General features: G+C 38.3%; 1 protein-coding gene and 1 long non-coding RNA gene across 2 annotated transcripts; one reads left to right on the top strand and one right to left on the bottom strand.

Annotated features, from left to right (window-relative positions):
* Positions 1 to 187: 187 nt before the first annotated feature.
* Positions 188 to 15,108, bottom strand: LOC124263833. Its single transcript, XR_006894965.1, has 3 exons — positions 15,007 to 15,108; positions 1,171 to 1,175; positions 188 to 198 (listed from the first exon to the last, which is right to left on the bottom strand). It is a non-coding gene; the product is annotated as an uncharacterized LOC124263833 (long non-coding RNA).
* LOC124263831 (alpha-(1,3)-fucosyltransferase 10-like) lies at positions 3,825 to 12,728 on the top strand. Its single transcript, XM_046698555.1, is given in 7 exon segments — positions 3,825 to 4,046; positions 4,730 to 4,793; positions 6,268 to 6,416; positions 6,418 to 6,444; positions 8,258 to 8,661; positions 10,156 to 10,330; positions 11,031 to 12,728. Coding segments are annotated over 7 exon segments (1,416 nt in total). The 5' UTR covers positions 3,825 to 3,965; the 3' UTR covers positions 11,547 to 12,728.
* Positions 15,109 to 19,609: the final 4,501 nt, after the last annotated feature.

Here is a 19,609-nt window from a genome sequence, read left to right on the forward strand (position 1 = left end):
TTGTATGGGAGTGAAAGATCTGTTTATAACGAGACTGTTAAAAATCGGTACCCGTGATCTGATATGCAAGTGTATAAGGTAAGTGAAAACAAGAAATGTTGTCATTCGTGGGAGTGTTCTCTGTATGCCATGGGGATAGGATCTACTAGGATGCGCACGTCCGCGCTTGTCTATAGCTTGTGTTTCAATATACTGAATCTTATAGAAAGCTGAAAAAGAGTGAATGAGGTTTGCCCGTGGAAGAAAATTATTTCTGCATTTCTAGAATCTAGGTACAGCTTTTTCTGAGATGTCAAACTAAAAGAATTCATTGGCTTCTGAGAAGTTTCACCCCTCCAGGGTGTTAAAGAACTATCCTGCAGACCCTGGCGCTGAAACCTTGAACTTTAATAATTTAATCGTAATTGTCAGTTTTGTGTGCTCGTTTGGATATTCTTCCTCTTTCGTGTGATACCTTTTCGTCCATGCAAAGATATCGGCATGGAAAGAAATATCTCAAAGGGCCACGTGGATGGCGGAAACGGGTTTGTCTATGGTCAAAGGGAGATAATTACGTCCATATAAGAATTAACTCCCTTCTCTTGTCTCCGCACAGTGTCTCCTGTGAAACTCCGCACACGGCATGTGTCCTCAATCAAAGGGAGCTAATTGCGTATAGCAAACTAAGGGTTATGTCCCTTGTCCCAACGGGAGGTAATAGTAAACAGAAAGTACAGTTACTTCCCTTTGACCATCAACGACATGGAGGTTTTATAAGTTTCGTTCGTAGGTAACGGACCCGAATAAGAGAGAAACCGTCACTGGGCGGCACATTAAACCACACCCGTGTCCACCCACCATGTATTCAACAGACGAGAAAACCATTAAATTAGATCAGTGCAAGAAAACTTTTATCGAGTTGTCTGTCTTTACCGAAAAAGCTCCCTCCCACTGCGTGAAATCTCCATTCTACGTGAATTAACAATCAACTGCTCGAATGAATATTCTTCCCCAAAAAAGTGGAATGACATTGCAAACATCTTGTGGGAATCGACAGTGAATTTGTCCACCGTGAAAGGGAGGTTATCGCAGAGAGGTTCAGAGAACGCTGTTGGAAACAGATGATTATACTGACCGTAGATTTATACTCACTGTCGAACCGTTTCTTCAACATGCTGTCGAACGTCCGACTACGTCTAAATTCTTGCTGCAGACTTAAGTTAATTTTTTAAGTTTAGTTTTTGATGTGTGACGGAGAGTTTTTAAAACAATATCTTTTCCTGGCTGCATGTATTCAATAAACTGTATTTACTGAGCACCACAAAACCACTGCCAACAAACATTTCATTTATACATATTCCTGAACAAAGTATGTACATAAACATCACAGAGATATATATACATGTGATGCGACCTCAGCCTGGCAGTGGCACCAATAAGTGTCTGGGGGTTGCCAATAACAGTTAGACAGGTTTATTCGTATACATGTGGCCTAAAAGCCAATAGTACAACATGTGCACAATGATTTGGTATATTTGCAGTGCTACCTTGCCAGTGAAGTGTAAATATGTAAGCAAACAAAACAAGCGAGTGTTTGGGAGAACCTATAGGTTTCTGACATTATGCAGAAGATATTACTTTATGAGGAATATATGGTTTAACAACATACATGTACATGTATTTACAATAATAAGCTGCTAGATTGGTGTGTCGGAGTCGGAATGCGAGAATGTCGGATTAACGAGAGTAATTATCACTGTTTTAAATGGTTCCCTAATTTTTTGTCGGATTAACGTGATTGTCGGATTAACGAGTGTCGGATTAACGAGAGCTGACTGTAGATAGTTTAAATTCTCCATTCTCCATTCTTCAATATGAGAATTGTTTCCGGGAGCACATGGTGACGTCAATCTGCAATTCGTTCCAAATGTTTTTCCCAGAATTGTTTTTGAATGACCAGGGTGCTGTTGTACGAAGCAACCTTAGCGCTAGGGCCAGTCGTAAGTCTATGTTGAGGAATTGGAGTAAAGATCACCTTAGCGCTAAGATCACTCTGTACAACGGCACCCAGGCTGTCAACGTCATACGGACTGTGGTCTGTGCACTACGTAGGCATCAGCGACCCGTTGTCTGGTTTTCCAGAATTGCGCCCACCCTGCTGGCACAAGCCTACAAACACGTACACATCCAGTATGTCATCTTTCCCGCCGTTGTGCCCGGGTGTATGACATATAGAAATCGGTTGTTCAACCACTATTAATCTTGTGATGACTGATCCAATCATAACGGTCACATCCAGCTGTTTAGGAATCCAGAAATATCCTGAAATAGAATTGACAGTGACTCGATCTATCAATGAAAAGTACTGCCTGTGTAGAAATGTATAAACCACAGTCAGGAGAAACGGTGTACACGCTTTGTGGTGGAATGCTGTCGACTACAGCTCACACCAAGGACATTTGCAACCTGAGCTTAAATAGTCTGTCTTACAGTCCCCTGCTGCGTTAGCCCTCCCTGCAATGTTAAAGCCCTACATGAAGCAAGTCTAGATTTCCTCAGGTTCTGAATTTCCCATTAAATGGGTTTATTTGTTACTATCAAAATTATACATATTCAGAGACAAAGCGTCAGTCTAAGCATGCCCGTGTTTCTGTCGTATTCTTCGGTCGTTGAACGACGTCTTTGGTGCTGGGGAGAGGGGGGAGCCGGGCACAAGTGCCCACCCTTAGCCAAACACACAGGTTTTAAAGTATCTCGTTTACAGCGTACCCACGACTGCATCCTACTTACTCCGATCATCATGAACAAGGGATATACCAATCATTGTGTATCGGATTTACTGAGTGCTGATGCTATATTAATATCTTCTGGACTATATTCCTAGCAAACAAACGTAATGTATAAAGGTTTGCCATGAAAATCAACCAAAAGTTTACAATCTTTTTTAAAAAATTAGGTAAATAGGCCTAGAATGTAGGATTGTCTGAAAAATAGTCAAAATGTGAAAATTGTAGGGAAAGTGTCGAACTCCAGTGAAAATGGTACCAGTCAATTTGATGAAAAAGTTTGCTTGGCATTTGATCCGCATCTCTCTTACTGCCGATAGGTCCTCATATCTCTCTCACACCTGATAGATGTCCATATCTTTCTCTCAGGCACTTGTTAATCAAGAAAATCGTATTTAATTCCTATATGGTAAATAATATTTGGTAAAACCTTAACATCCAGGCAAATATGTGGCTCGATTACTACAGTTAATTTGTCATTGTATGACTCTATTGTGTAGTATATATATCATCATATATATAATACCAATCTCATTTTACTGTTTGTGCGTGCGTGTGCGTGCAACATTTTACTAATATATAATACCATTAGGTGGCATATTTTAGTAGATGCTGCTAACATGTCACTTTAAAAAGGAGTGTGTGTCGTTTTTGTACGCCGTGGTACCCAATAACATTCTCTTTTCATTTAGCAAATAAACAGACAACATGTAACCAGGGAGACTATATAACTGTAGATTATCCCTGATGTAACAAGTTCATTACGTGCGTATATTGTCATATTTTCTGTAGCATAACATGGCGGTCCGTTTATATACAGTTTAGTGTTTGTACAGTTCTTCACTGTTACTCAAATGCTGATTTCACATTTTCACTGAAATCTCAAAAAATCTTCGGAAAATTGAGGTCTTACTACATGCCGGCAATCAGAAAACTATTCTGCGAAAGACATGTTGTGCAGATTGATTGGTCAGGAGGTGTAACGCCTTCATCCAATCAGCAAAGTTTCTTGATAAACCGGTTTCGGTTTTCAGGTTTTACAGTCACTTCCTACTTCCGGTGTTGGACGTATCTGTCAGTGTTGTGGCTTCAGTGGATATTGGCCAGTGTACGGTCCACTGGATGACCGCACCTAGCACAAACATTAGCATGTTAATAAATCCAATCGATCTTCGTCCCAAAGATCATTAAACAATCAAAATGTCGTCAAAACTTATGTTCAGATGTTTTCTGCTGGCGTTTTTGTTCGGCTTTCTGGGGATGTTGATTCTTGGATATAAGGTACCGTGACATTAGTCCAGCATATAACTAGACGACTTTGCACTATACCAAGGTGTGCTCGATTTAGGCCTTGGCCGGAATACGAGTTTATTCATATGAACTACCGTGACATATGTCTTCACAGCGCATTCACTGATGGGAGTTTGTAGCATGAGGCATTTACCGGCGTCTTGCATTACTGTTTGCAGCCGACTTGTTAGGCATAACAGAGACCATATATCGGTATATGGTATCTGGGCATAAACGTGTACAAGAAAGAAAATGCTTGCTTTGACATTAAAGCAATTTAGAGTTATGATATTTCCGAGTGGGAAAATGTCCGTCACACCCTATATGTTTTACTTTAGAGTTTTATCTTAACAGGTGTAACTTTTAAAAACAAATGCCTGTTGCTTCAGAGTCAGTATTAGCAACCCATATATAGATACAAAGCAATAAACCCGTTTAATGAAGTTTTTAAGATGAGCCTATTTGCCGTGCATGAAACTGGATTTGGATCCTTCAAGCATCGCTAATTGAAATAGCTGTGTGCCAAGTGGTATATTTTACCACATGTCACTGCATAGTGGGTCAAGCTCAAGTTGCCAGCTTGAAGCTACAGTAAGCTGAAGTAGGACATCTGTACAAGTAAAACTGATTAATCGTTCATTTAATTGTATATCAACCTGTGTTACTGGTTTCAGATATTTTCAAGCAACGATGACCACCCAGTGTATTATGACAACTTCCTTGTGGATGTGAATGAAGGCAAGTATACGACTTACGTAAATAAGTCATGAATGTCCCCTTGTACGTTTGATTGTAAATGATGAGATGAAATTAGGTTTAATGTTGTATTTAGGATTATTACACTTATAATTCAATGTGGATGTTTTGTGGGTGTTGGTGAGAATGCTTGTATTAATATGGAATAATGATGGATTGATGGGTTTAACATGGACAACACAATCAGATACAATATACTGTTTCAGACCATTCTGTATTTTATTACCTCAATGCAGAGAGCAAAACCAATTACCAGTAATCCTATTTTATTAATCAGTCACAGACGTAACATGTACGCGAGATGGCCTATCGTCTCTTGTACGTGGGACGGTTCTTGCAGTTTTGAAGAAAGTAAACATGTTTCAACACAATAACAAACAGGTGTGTGTTTGTGTGTCTCCGAAGATGCATATATATTTTGATTCTTCAATGAATGAGCTTTCAGAATATACTAAATGTAAGTCTCTGAAAAATATGCTCATAGGTGAAATTCGCTATTAAGTATCGAGAAATTTTGCTTAAATTTTGCACATTTTTGTCAAAATTTGACTATTTAATTTTCTCTTTTTACATTATCATTCATGTCATTCAATAACTTGACACCTATCAATGACTGTAGCAAAGTTTGTTTAATTATTTTCATAAATAACACTTTTAGACGCGTTTGTGTGTTACATGCAGAATTTCCCTGTCAGTGATAAGGCAGTAACGCGAATGAGTGACCCCCTCTCAGGTAGTCACTTGTACTCGTAACGGTGGACCTCCTTGCGTACACGTTACGTCCTCTACTATTAATTATTGCTTCTTTTGGTATGACGTGGTGAGTGAGGATGGTTTTATGCAGCATTTAGCAATTTTCCAGCAATATCACACCAGAAATGGGCTTCACACATTGCACCCATGTGGGGAATCAAACCCAGGTCTTCGGTGTGACGATTGAATGCATTAACCACGAGGCTACCCCACCGCCCCTGGTATGATGGGACAGAATCACTGATCTTCCTCTTTCTGGTCAGACCAGTTCTCCTTGTTGCATTTTTCAGACAATGTGCACAGCTGTTGTTCAGACAGGACAAACTACACACAATGAGGACTAGAGAAATATGTTGTACCCTGTACTCTTAGACTAGTCTTAAATAACAAATTTCTAGGGCTGTATATGTCATATATTGCGACTTGAATGTCTTAAAATTCCAGAGTGTCTTGTGACACTAATGGTCATGATCCCCATTTAGTTTATGGAAGGGATCAACTTGGGGATGGGAGTAATCTAGTGGTTAAACCATTTACTAATGCATCAGCCCAAATGGCCAGTTTCCCAGTAAGAAACACTTTTATCATTTGTATCACTTCAGCCTGAAAAAGAGAAAATCAAACAAAACTCTAAATATATTGCTGTTTCTATAGTGGTATAAATTAGGTAGAAAAACTACATTTCATCAGTTCATTTAAACAGATCATCGACCACTAGATGAGGAGCTGGATGAAGAGAGCATCGTCTCCAGCATAAAGGAACCAATCATTTTATGGTGGACGCCATTCACTGGGGAGAAAGGAATCTACAAGACCTGTGGGAATGTGAAATGTTTCTTCACTGTCCGCCGGGGCGTACAGGAATCACCCGATGACATCAGTAAGTGACAGTAACAAGCAATATGTGTCTCACTTTGTTGATGTAGTGAACATTGTTGTGTGAGTTACCTCCCTTATATCAGATATTTTATCTCCATTCTGTTCGGTACCTTGGTCCCCCATTCAGTACCCAAGAACCCAGTCTAAGTAAACTTAGGCTCAGTATTATTCGTTACACTGCTATAATGAGCCTAACAAAACCTTGTAGAAGGTCGCGTCAGCCAATCTTTTGGACTGACCAATCAGAACACAGCTTACCAAAACGCGAAAGTTAACATTTGCACATACCGTTTGAACCTTTACCTCAAAAACGCGAATGATTCCGAATGCTATTTTCCGCACGATCGCTTCCGGTGATACACGCAATGAGTAAACAGTCGCTGAAAATAGCGTTTTTGTCAATATTCAAGGATGTCATCTTGCGAAAATATAAGCAAATAACAACCATGTCATTAGAAACCCATAAGCGTATATACTGCAGGTAAAATATATGTGTTTTATGCAGATTTTCGTTTGTTGATAGATCAGTGTCAGCGACCAGGGAAGATAAAATTCAAAAACGTTTTGTAAGTCCCACCGAACCCTAACAAGTAGTCGTTGTCTGATTCGTTACAGGGCTCAAAATCAATTAAGTACGACATAATATAAGATTTCAAGCGTATCGTGTACGCACATAAATACCTTTGTATGTCTAACATTAATTTACTTTGTATCGTGTAAATGGAAATCTATTTCGGATAAATACATGTCAAGTTTCTTTTGCGAAACACGATTTTACAAATGAGGAAACCCCGACAGTAGGAATCACTTGCATTGCCATGCAACGATATGCGTCACTATTTTTCGATTGGCTAAACACTACATTGTTCCTATTTATATCCAGTCGGACCTGACATTTCGCGCATTATACGGTCACTCAGTTATTTCTCACGCGTCTTCAAATACAAATACATGGTTGGAAATAGTGATCAATGAATCGTCCAGACAAACCACATCACCAACTCGCTCACACAAAAACATGTCAGCACTCCTTCAAAATTCTCAGTACACCTCCACTTGCAATATGATGTGTAAGTACACTCACACCCCCAAAAGTTATCTGGAGCCCTGGGTTAAATCCGTTCGGCCGTCTCGCATTTGATTGGACGGCCATAGGTCGCTCAAAGGTTAACTGACTCGACCTTCTACAAGGTTTTGTTAGACTCAGTATAGCAGTGTCACGAATAATACTGAGCCTAAGTTTACTCAGACTGCCAAGAACCTTTCACCGCCTTTGGTGGGGCTGGGGGCATTTATTGCATTTATCTTAGTCATCATCCTGATGCGTAACGTAACTTACCACAAAGATGGGACTTTTGTACTGCAATACTATCATCATGATATATTTCAAGCATTCTTTCATTGGGGAGTTGACAAATTAGTTGTCTTCTTCCATTTTGATCAATGATCAAAATGCATGCATTAATGACACATCATATCAAGCATGTTATGAATGAATAGTTTCTGATCTCTCATGATCAGCTGTGCCCTTTCTCTGTACCTACAGCCTATCGTGAGCTGTCACAAACCTATGATGTCAGGTTTCAAATCCTTGTCGCTAAATATGCTTCAACAGCACCATATCTGTGGTTGTAAACATCTAAGATCTGAAACTAACTCTCTCTCTCTCTCTCTCTCTCTCTCTCTCTCTCTCTCTCTCTCACACTCACACACACGCTCACACACACACACACACACACACTGTAACCAAAATGATCCACATGTAATAATTATGGAAGTATCTGTGCTTTGTAATCATTGACAACATATTTCAGGTGTTTGTCTTTTACGGAACGGACTTCAAGGTCACTGATCTCCCTCTACCTCGTAGCCCCAAACACGAGTGGGCGCTGCTTCATGAAGAATCTCCAAAGAACAACTATCTTTTCTCTCATCCAGAGATTATGACTTTATTCAACTATACCAGTACGTTTAAACGGGAATCAAGCTATCCAATCACAACACAGTATTTAGTTGGTATTGACTGGCTTGAAAACACACAGTATTTGATTCCTACTGGACAAAAAAACAAGCACCAGAAGGAATTAGCTCCCCTGATGTACGCCCACAGTGACTGTGATGTCCCATCTGACCGAGATCACTACGTGCAGATGCTGCAGAAATACATCAAGGTTGACTCCTATGGCACCTGTCTTCACAACAAGGATCTCCCAGACCAGTGAGTAATCTCCCTTAGACCAAGTAGTTGCATGCACTTACATGATTAGATCCACAATGCCGTTGTAGCACTTGCCACCAAGGATATGAATGATATGAGCAGCAAATCCTGTTGTCAAATTAGTTTTGAAAAGTAATGAAAACAAACAAATACATTTTAAGTAAAATCTACAATGTACAAGAAATTAGAAAATTACAGATTATCTGCCCATAATGAACTATTTTGAGTTTGAAACAGTCAACATTATTTCATAAAGGACTTATTATCCATAATTCCATGATGATATTACTAGTAAGTTATTCTGTTTCTATCTTTGTCTATACATAACCTATAGTCTTTGTTTCTACAAAAGAAGAGGAGTGAGTGAGTTTAGTTGAAGACCCGGGTTCGATTTCCCCACATGGTACAATGTGTGAAGCCCATTTCTGGTGTGCCCCGTCGTGATATTGCTGGAATATTGCTAAAATCGGCTTAAAACCATACTAACTAACTCACTTTTAAGATAGGCACGGGTTACTGAAGATCAATTATAACCCGGATCTTCACGGGTTAAAAGGAAAGGATTTCTGATCACAAGGGGGAGCATCAGCTGAGAGTCTTTTGGTTGATGATGACACATCACTGTTAGTGACGTCATGAACAACGGATGACCTCCTCTCCGCTATGACATCACTATTGTCCACTTATTAAAAGCTGAAACAAATATTATGAACTAACCAATCAGCATGAAGAACAAAATATGACACACAGTGAGGATTCTGACATTAATTCTGAGTGGGTTAGATCACTGACTTTATGTGCTGGTGATTCGATGTTTGACACTGAGAGTGTTGGTTCAAGTCCTGGATGGGAATCCACCCCTAAAAAGTACTTCTGTACTTGTGTAGAAAGTGAAATCCTAAATATTTAAATTTGTCACTGCAGCTACTACACAATGATTAAGTCACAGCTCGTAGTCAGTGTGTGAGTGAGTAAGGTTTTACGCCGCTTTCAGCAATATTCCAGCAATCACGGCAGCAGAAACCAGACATGGGCGTGACACATTGTACCCATGTGGGAAATCAAACCTGGGTCTTTGATGTGACGAGCAAAAGCTTTCACCACTGGGCTACCCACCACCCCATCACATCTGGCAACCAGCACATGTTGTACTGGAACAATCCTGACTCTGCATGACAGAGGTTAATGATGCCTGTAGTGAACGTTTCTGTGGAAAAGGGCATAACATGGGTTGATATTTTGTAAGTTGTGTCATTTTGACGCTTATCAGAACATTTGTTCTCTTGTAAAACCATGAGGAAATTACCGAGAGGGCAATTTGCTTTTAATTTGCAGACAGCTCTGTGTGTTTCTTCTCTCAGCTGTTGTATCCAGTGATTTGTTTAATACCTATCTATAGTATGGATCACACAAGTTTATTACAGGTAATGGCAATTTTATTATATGTTATGTCAGTTTAAGCGTATCAAGTCTAAACTTTGTTATGTGTTCCAGTTTAAAAGACCCAATCCAAGGCATGGATCACAAAGACTTTTACAAACTTATTGCCAAGTACAAGTTCTCACTGGCAATGGAAAATGGCGTCTGTGATGACTACATCACTGAGAAAGTATGGCGGCCGCTTATGGTGGGATCTTTACCTGTTGTCATGGGCTCTCCAAAAATAAAGGTAAATAAGCACAATACTATACTGAAGACTTTGGCAAGATTTTATATGTCGTTTTATACAATTTGAACCATAATGACACAGCATACCTGTCTCCCTTTGTCATATCTGTTTGCAATAGTGTTAATGTTTGTGCTAATTAAATAAAATCTACATAAAATCATGATAATGAATATATGTTCAAAGGAAATACAAACATTGTTTTTTTATAGTTAAAAGGACCTATGTCAGTACTTTGAGGTATCCGATTTTGGGGGGGGTTCGACAAGAATGACAATATTTACATAATAAGGAATATGCTGGGATGAAGCTTCTACTTCGAGTCAACCCTAAGTTTGACACAACAGTGTCTGATCGTACATGATTCTACTTGCTACTTCCAAAACTAGCGTACCAAAAATTACAGACCATTAGTCATGTTAGATTTACTGAGGAAAGAGAGGTTTTATGCAACAGCCAGTCACATGGTATATAGCATGTCCATGTGAAGAGTTGTTTCAGGAAACCATTCTGGTTGGATGTATGGACTGTTACCCATGACTTGTTACCCATGAGCACGTCATTATGCTCCTGGGTTCACCAAAGAATTAAACACAGCCTATGATTTGGGGGGCTTTTCGAATGCGATGATCTTGATAATATGACTGAAAACATTCCATGCTGAATTTCCATTTGACTCCCTCACTCATTTGCTCTTTTGCAGGAACTGCTACCGTCCAACCATTCAGCCATTATTGTGGACGATTTCTCCAGTGTAAAAGAGCTTGCAGACTACTTGAAATACCTCAATGAAAATGATGCAGAATATGAAAAATATTTCAAATGGAAGGAAACTGGTATCACCAACCCCTACCTGAAAAAATTAGTGGAGAAAAGAGAATGGGGGGTGGACAGTGAAGAACACTGGTCCCCTGCCACTATTAATTTCATTGATGGATTTGAATGCCATATTTGCAATGCTGTACATCAAAATCTTGATAAACAGCAGAGAGGGCAGGCACCATTTCCACATAGGGTGACAAATGATCATTATGGATGCCCGGCACCTTTAAAATTTGATGACAGTGGAAAGAGGACACACAATAAAGAAACGAACCGAATATGGCAATGGGATTGGTTTTATGGTGGACAGCTGGCCAAAGCTGTCCGAAGTTTTATTGATCAAAATATGACATTTACATCAGTGGATCTTAAAAACAAATTGAAAATTGTTTTGTAAAATATTCCTTTTCATTTGGGGGTGTTTTATTTTTTAAGATTTTTAGTCTAACTTTACATGGTATACAAACATTTTTGTTACAAAGTGCAATGATTAGTTTTCATGATTACAGTACATTGTGTTACGATGTGTCAGTGTCGGCTGCAACTATTCCATTGACAGATGGTAACTGAAAAGTGGAAAGGAGGTCAGAGCTTGTTGTTGGGGGAGTTCGACTTTTAAGATATCTTTGTTTGATTATTTTAAATATTTTCAGTTGTCATGGTATCATGGGATGTGAATTACTTAATTTTAAAATAATGTACAACATTTTCCTTTCATTTGGTTTTGGATGTATTCCATAAATGGACTGTGTTTACCTACAAGCTTATACTATACTGGAGAGAGTCTCAAGGTGATTACCGGTACAATAGGAAGTCTACAGTTAAACTACTTATGATCACTGTTTTGTTTCTTTACAGAATGTTGTATGCCAATATTACAAGTTATGGCTACTTCTTTCATGACACTCACCCAAAAGTCTCAAATTGTGTGACCCTTCATAGACAACATCTTATTGCTCATCATGATTTTAGGTTAACGGTAATAATTTCCAGAATATTATCTGTACTAGTCTATATCATCAGATTATAAGTTTAGCGGCAGTTTCTGGACAGAAGTGTTTACTCGCGCAAGAGGTTTTGGATCACTCAAACATAGTAAAACACAGATGGTGGCTTGATTTTAAGATATATCTGACTTTTATAAGCGAGTGAGATGTTTGACAGTTGTGTCTGTGTCAGGGAGAAGACAACAAATGTTTCCTAAGCATCCGAAAACCCACAATGCAAGGATACATCAAGACAAGCTCATGACAGATTTATTTCATAAGTTGCTTAAAAGTATTCTGCATTGGTTTCCTGAAAAGTCACACCCTGAAATACAAGTTGTCTCAAAAATGCATACGAAAGATAATCAAACTATGACCTACATACCTACAGAATACACCATAATTGTTTTTACACATGTTTATTTATTCAACTCCAGCATCTCGAGTCAGTTCAGTGTCAGTTATACCAAAAATGATAGCGGCCCAACCTCATTTACATCCTGCACAATTTTCCTCTCAACTACTTCAGTTAAGTTGTTAACAGACTTCCTGTTGACAGTTGTTTAAAAAACATGGTGACCTTGACATCAGAACGGAAAACGAAACCAAACTATCTTTTCTTTAATGTAAAATGGACATGATAAATATTGAATGTTATAGTTACACCAGGAAGAAAACCCTCGGTGACATTATTTAATTAGCAGTTCACCTTCATGGTAAATGTGGTACAGTGTATAAGTGTCTGTTTAGCAGACATGATAACTAGAGTGAGTGAAATTAGTTGTTACCGCTTTTAGCAATATTCCAGCAATATCACGATGGGGCACCAGAAATGGGCTTCACATACTGTACCCATTCGGGGAATCGAACCCGGGTCTTCGGCATGATCAGCGAACGCTTTAATCACCGGGCTACCCCACCGCTCCATGATAACTATAGAGGGCATGCTTACTACTAGGGGTGAAATGCTACAGCTAGATAACAATATGATAGAATAGAATAGAATAATACTTTAATGCCTTTTCGGGAATTTGTGTTACATCAGCAGAGCTACTGACACATTAGAGAGATACAAAACATATTTACATAAATTCATTGATTTAGGTATCTTCACATTTGTTTAAGAGAGATATGGTACTTGGAGTAAAGGATGTACAGGCTCTCTTAGTTTTCAGAGTTTGAACTTTGTAGCGGCGGCCTGAAGGGAGGAGGTTGTTTTCCGAATTTAAGTAGTGAGTACGGTCAGATATAATTTTGACAGCTTGATTCACGATTTGCCGCTCATGTATACTTATCAAGAGACATAGATCATGATATGTATCACAGTATTGATATTCACATCAATAAATATTTCACAGCAATTTCAAGAGGAAAAGCTAGCTGTAGGCTCACGTCCATAGTATTTGCTTGAAGTGAACGTGAGGTGGGATGGGGTGTTAATACTAAGTAGTAAGTAATTATTTTAGCAAGTATTATCCAGTATTAATACAGAAAAACACATATAATATTAGTTACACAGTGTTCTCAAGGATGTATGGGACTGTAAGATTCTTGTAAATTCTGTATTTCCTGAGGCGCAGTAGTTTGAAAGAGGTTGTTTGATAATAATGTGGCATCATGATTAGTGTCTGAAAACATTTTTGAACATTTTCTTAATCTATACCTGGATATGTTTTCAAGCAAGGTATAATTGGAGAAAACAAATGTAAGGATTAACAATATGTTTTTATTTTCTTTATTCTATGTGTTCAGCATGGCATTGACGACAGTGTCTGTTATATGTTTTGAAGGTTTGACCTCATTAAAGTATTTGCTATGGAGTATTTGGATGCATGGCTAGTTGAATCTGTCATTTCACCCCTAGTTTTCCAGCTGTTTACAAGTCTCATCCTTGGTCCATGGGAGGAGTGAGTGAGTGAGTGAGTATGGATTTACGCCTGTTTTAGCAATATTCCAGCAATATGATGGCGGGGACACAAGAAATGGTCTTTGGCGTCACGAGCTAGCACTTTAACCACTAGGCTATCCCACCATCCCTCCATGGGAGGAAATGTTTCCATGGTCATCATCAACACAAAATGTTGGTGAACTGCATAAATAGTTTGTCAGATGTACAATTATTTTTACAAAAATGTCTGAAACATCAGAATCTAATGTCATGGATGGTTGATTTGTCAATAATTGACAAAAATAAGTAGACAAAGATAAATACATATTGGCATAGACTAGGATACTCTTATTAATTTTTGTTTTCACAAGTATTACCGTTTAGTTATTATGTACAGTTTGTAGGTTTTATAGATTCTACTATTAAGGGCATACCCAGTATTTATCTAGTACACACCCTTATGTTTTCCTTTGCACTGAATACAATCAACACTGAAAACGTTTTACTTTGCATAAGGGAGTGAGTTACACAATATTTATCGTCACATACTTGGCTTAAACTGTGATATTAAATATTTGGTTGTGATCTCCAGCTTTTTGTTTCAAATGTTTTAAAGAGAATAATCAAGTGTTTCAATTCCCTGCTCATGAGTATGTATTGTTTATTAATCTTACATGTAAAACTTTAGGTAGAGAGAAGTGTGAATTTTACGGAGGCTGGTGGATGTTTTCCTTGTGTTTGTTTATGTATTGGATATGAAACACACATTTTTATGATTTACGTACCTGGGACCCTGCATTTGTAGGTTGAAATGTATAACTTGTTTTATCAGCAGCAGGTATCAAATTAACTGTTTTGTTTGATTGGCTCCTATATTTACCAGTATGTGTTCTACAGATTCTTCGCCACAGTGTAGGAATCAAAATATACTCTGACAGCATTCAGAGAATTTTCCACAGAATACCGATGTTTGTTACGTATACCAGGGGTCATATAGTCCCCAAAGCCCTGTTTGTTATTCATGCCATTAGAATATACCTGTAAGTCATATAGTCCCCAAAGCCCTGACTGTCTTTCGAATACTTTGTGATTCATGCCATTAGAATATAGGCAAAAGTCATATAGTCCCCAGAGCCCCAGCTGACTTCCTAATACTTCTTTAATTAACACATTCACATCCCTGAATGTTTTTTCTCTTGATCAGGGTATATGTTATATATCTGTAATATTAAACCTCTGGAATAGCAAATTGTCGTATCTGATGTTGATTTCTGTCTGCAACAGATTACTTCCACAGTCCATCCTATTTAAGTATGAGTTCTTCAACAATTAACAATTCTTCAAATATATACAAAAACCTGCACTCCTGGTTTGCCATTTCTGGGACAAAAATGTCACATGCCAATACTGAGCACCTGACATACTCTGTGTGTAATGTTTACACACACTGCTGGCCAGTATAGTGAAGCTGATTATGATTACATCAAGCTTTCTTCTCCTTTTAACAATGCACTTCCTTACAAAATGGTTTATCATGATTGTAAGATCACGACAAGAAATCTGTACACTTGATGTGTTAAGACATCCTTATGAATTAATGGTAGCCTCGTTAAAACCTCAAGTAAAAACGGTGAGTAAGTGAGTATGGTTTTACGCCGCTTTTAGCAATATTCCAGCAATATCAAGGCGGGGGACACCATAAATGGGCTTCAAACATTGTGCCCATGTGGGGAATCGAACCCGGGTCTTCGGCATGACGAGCGGATGCTTTAACCACTAGGCTACCCCACAGAAATTACTGGTATATACTGGTACTTTACGATCTGTCTGCTAGTATTTACATGTCTTCCTTATGCGTTCTTGTGATTGTTTTCAATCACTTCAACCAACCAATAAACCACTTGTACTATGGCACAGAGTACAGTTGATTGCTGCTTCTAAGGGGAGGTGTTTTTACCTGAAATGAGGGGGCTATGTCAATACCACCTGTATTGTTCAGTAATTCTTTACAGTCTAGTATCCACTAGTATTGCTTCCCTAGTCTCATATTCTCTTTTTGATATTCTCACAGCCATGTTCACTTTAGCTACATGTATATATACCCAACACAAAACATCATGGTTTATGGTTTTGTTTTGGCTTAGAATGCTGCTAAAATCCTGTGTCTTAATTTTTTATATGCTCTTTTCATGTATTGCATTACACTATTGGAATGTCTAAAATGTATTTGAAAATCCCATAAGGCCTATATGTCTTCCACATTAAGGGGAACACAAGTGAGAGTTGCCTGCCCTTGATTTAGAATCCTGAAAGTGAGAAGATAAACAGGATGTGAAAACTGACTCAAATGGGGTCAAGACATGTGGTACTTCCTTTATTTTAGTCTTTTGATCTGTTGTGATGATGGCTGGATACGAAACATGTGCGTGAAGGAAGTTTACTAGGACAGAGTAACTTTTATTTGTGCAGATGACTGAATTTGTGTAATAGATGGGAGCATGTGCTGCAATTCAACTTGTAAAGTGATGTCAAACAGGATTGGAATTTGACTTTCCATTTTTCTTGATAATTATCTTTAATTTGACAAACATTATATTCATTTCTCAAATATACTTCCCATCAAAAGTTTAGACTCACTTAAAGCACTCACTATATGTTATGTATATATATATGGTTACATCGAAGATTGATTTCTCCAATAACTTGGGGGAACCAACTGCAAACCTTATGCAGATGAATTGCACGAGGATCATGCATCAAATTGCTGAAAAGCATGTGCAGATATCGTGCATGTGAACAGCTGCGTTTTGGTGTAAAGTGCTGTTAAGAATTTGCCAATTTTCACTGATTTTTACTATTTATTGAACTCATGACAACAATCTTTTCAATGTTACGAATTTGTTTTACATCAGTTCATGTGTAAACAGTACCTTTAAACAGTATGGAGTATTTTGCAAAATATAGTTTAGAACAGTAACTGTTGTCTGAAGTAAGTGGTTATATTTACACTAGTGAGTCTAAACTTTTGATGGGAAGTATAGATACAGCAATCATTTAAGAATAATACAGTAAATATTTATGTGAACAACCCAGAGTTTGCCTGGAAGGCTCGATCATGTCAAGGGAGTTTAAGAGTTCATCCGTAATATTGTGGTGTCACAGCATTTCAGTTTGCTGCCATGTCCATCAGACAAACGTGGGATTTGTGGGAGTGTTATGGAAAAATTACTGATAACAATGTGTTCATATATGTGGGTGCAATTGATTATTTGAAAAAACATGAGTTCAGTATGGTTTTCGCCCCGAGTGAACTATCCTAGGAGAATATAATCAAAATCATTTGTTATATAGTTAGAATCTGTATCATTCATTTTGTGTAGGTAAAGTTTTGGGAGCGGTGTTATGTGTCCTTATGTTCATGTCCTATATTTAATGGTTGTCAGAAAGTGTGTTCTTATTTGATATTAACAGAAAAAGTTTAAGAACACTAGCCTAGTAGCAGTGTCACAGGACTTGAAATACTGTTGTGTAGGAAACTGACTTTAACCAAGTTATTTTCATGTTTCCTTATGGAACCATTTGCTATATTTCATTACAAATCTAAATCATTATTTAAACTTGACAATCTGTGAAAATAATTATCTTGGTTTGGGGTGTTTTTTCCATTTGATCTGGAGTTTCAATACAAAAAGAAATTGAATTGGTCTAGCCTAAGTTACAGAACAGTGCTTCAAGTCCCAGGTTGAACCTACATTCAGTGTGATAAGCGTACATTTCATTCCTTTGTGTGCAGAATGACAACAGTGAACATTTATTTGAAAGTATTTTTATATCATTTTAATAAAGAAAGTTTATACACACGATGACAAGTGTACTGTTTTTCTTCGTGTGCTATTTTCCTCACAGATCCTGTCACTCAGTGTGTCTGTTGTGGCCATGAAGATGGAAGGAACGTCATGGCCTTCCTGGGTTAATGTCACTTTGAACAGTGAACAGCATTCAGTTTTACCATGGCATGTCTGCTTAATGTTTTTGGGTAAGGTAAAGCCATGCAGGGTTTACTACTTTCACAAAGCTTATTATGTTAAACCAAGCACCATAATCATGAATTCAGACTTGTGTCTGGTGGATTCTGACACTCTCAGTGGATGCACTGAAGAGTGAAGACACTAAACAACTCAAAGAATTGGCCATCTTCCCCTTCAGTGCAAGATTGTGGTATATATGACAATATTTCAGTTACATCCTGGCAGCCACGATATAATAAAGTCTAGATCAACTCTTAAAATGGTGTTCAGCTACATTCTGGCAGCCAGGAAATGGTCCAGTCCAGACCAGCTATGTCCAGGCAGATAGGGTTGGTGGAGGTATGTTGTACAACTCAACACTCACAAGAGTTCAGCACCATTCTGGCAGCCAGGAAACGGTCCAGTCCAGACCAGCCATGTCCAGGCAGATAGGTTGGTGGAGGTATGTTGTACAACTCAACACTCACAAGAGTTCAGCACCATTCTGGCAGCCAGGAAATGGTCCAGTCCAGACCAGCTATGTCCAGGCAGATAGGGTTGGTGGAGGTATGTTGTACAACTCAACACTCACAAGAGTTCAGCTGCATTCTGGCAGCCAGGAAATGGTCCAGTCCAGCAATGTCCAGGCAGATAGGGTTGGTGGAGGTATGTTGTGGAACACACTCAGCAATATTTCAGCAACATCATTGTGGCCAGATCACCTTCACTTCAGCATCAAAGTAAGATATGACATTGCATTGCCAAAGATGATCTGCGCAATATTTTAATTGGCCAATCCATGTGATTTCAAAACGATAATTTCTTCTATACACAAGTTATTATTTGAAATGGGGCGGTGGCGTAGCCTAGTGGTTAAAGCATTGGCTCGTCATGCCGAAGACCCGGGTTCGAATCCCCACAAGGGTACAACGTGTGAAGCCCATTTCTGGTGTTCCCTGCCGTGATGTTGCTGGAATGTTGCTAAAAGCGACGTAAAACCAAACTCAGTCAGTCAGTCAGTATTATTTTAAATGGGCTGTACAGCCCACAACTAAGTGTCAAGAAACACTCCAACCACTGGATAAGATAAGGATTTGGTATTTTTTCTCTCTTTATTGTCAGCTTAGGGGAGATGGAGGAACATTACAGGCTAAGAAATGGCAGTAACAGAGTACAAATATTTCTGCAGAAATTTCAAAAGATTGTTGTCACCTCTAGAATTTTTAATATATGTTCAACACAACATATAACAAAGTCCAAGGTATCATTGTTTTTAAATTCTTGCTCTGATTACAGCTGATTTAATTACAAAAAGATTACTTTGATGTATCTGTAGTTGAACATACTGATGTTTAACATATGCAAACTTCAATACATAAACAGCTTTCCTATTTTTTTGTAGACATAAATCCTCACGACATCTACAAACAGAACAGAACTCAAACTTATTTTCAATATTCCAACTGTCAGCACAGCAGTTTGATCACCAAATCTTAATTTCCAACATACTGGTAACACTGACACTTTGTGAACACAGAACTCGGTTAATATCTTGACTCCAGTTATGTACAATTATCAA

This window comes from Haliotis rubra, unplaced genomic scaffold, assembly GCF_003918875.1.
Source record: "Haliotis rubra isolate DU_JTF1 unplaced genomic scaffold, ASM391887v1 Scf9, whole genome shotgun sequence".
In the NCBI taxonomy this organism is placed as follows: domain Eukaryota; kingdom Metazoa; phylum Mollusca; class Gastropoda; order Lepetellida; family Haliotidae; genus Haliotis; species Haliotis rubra.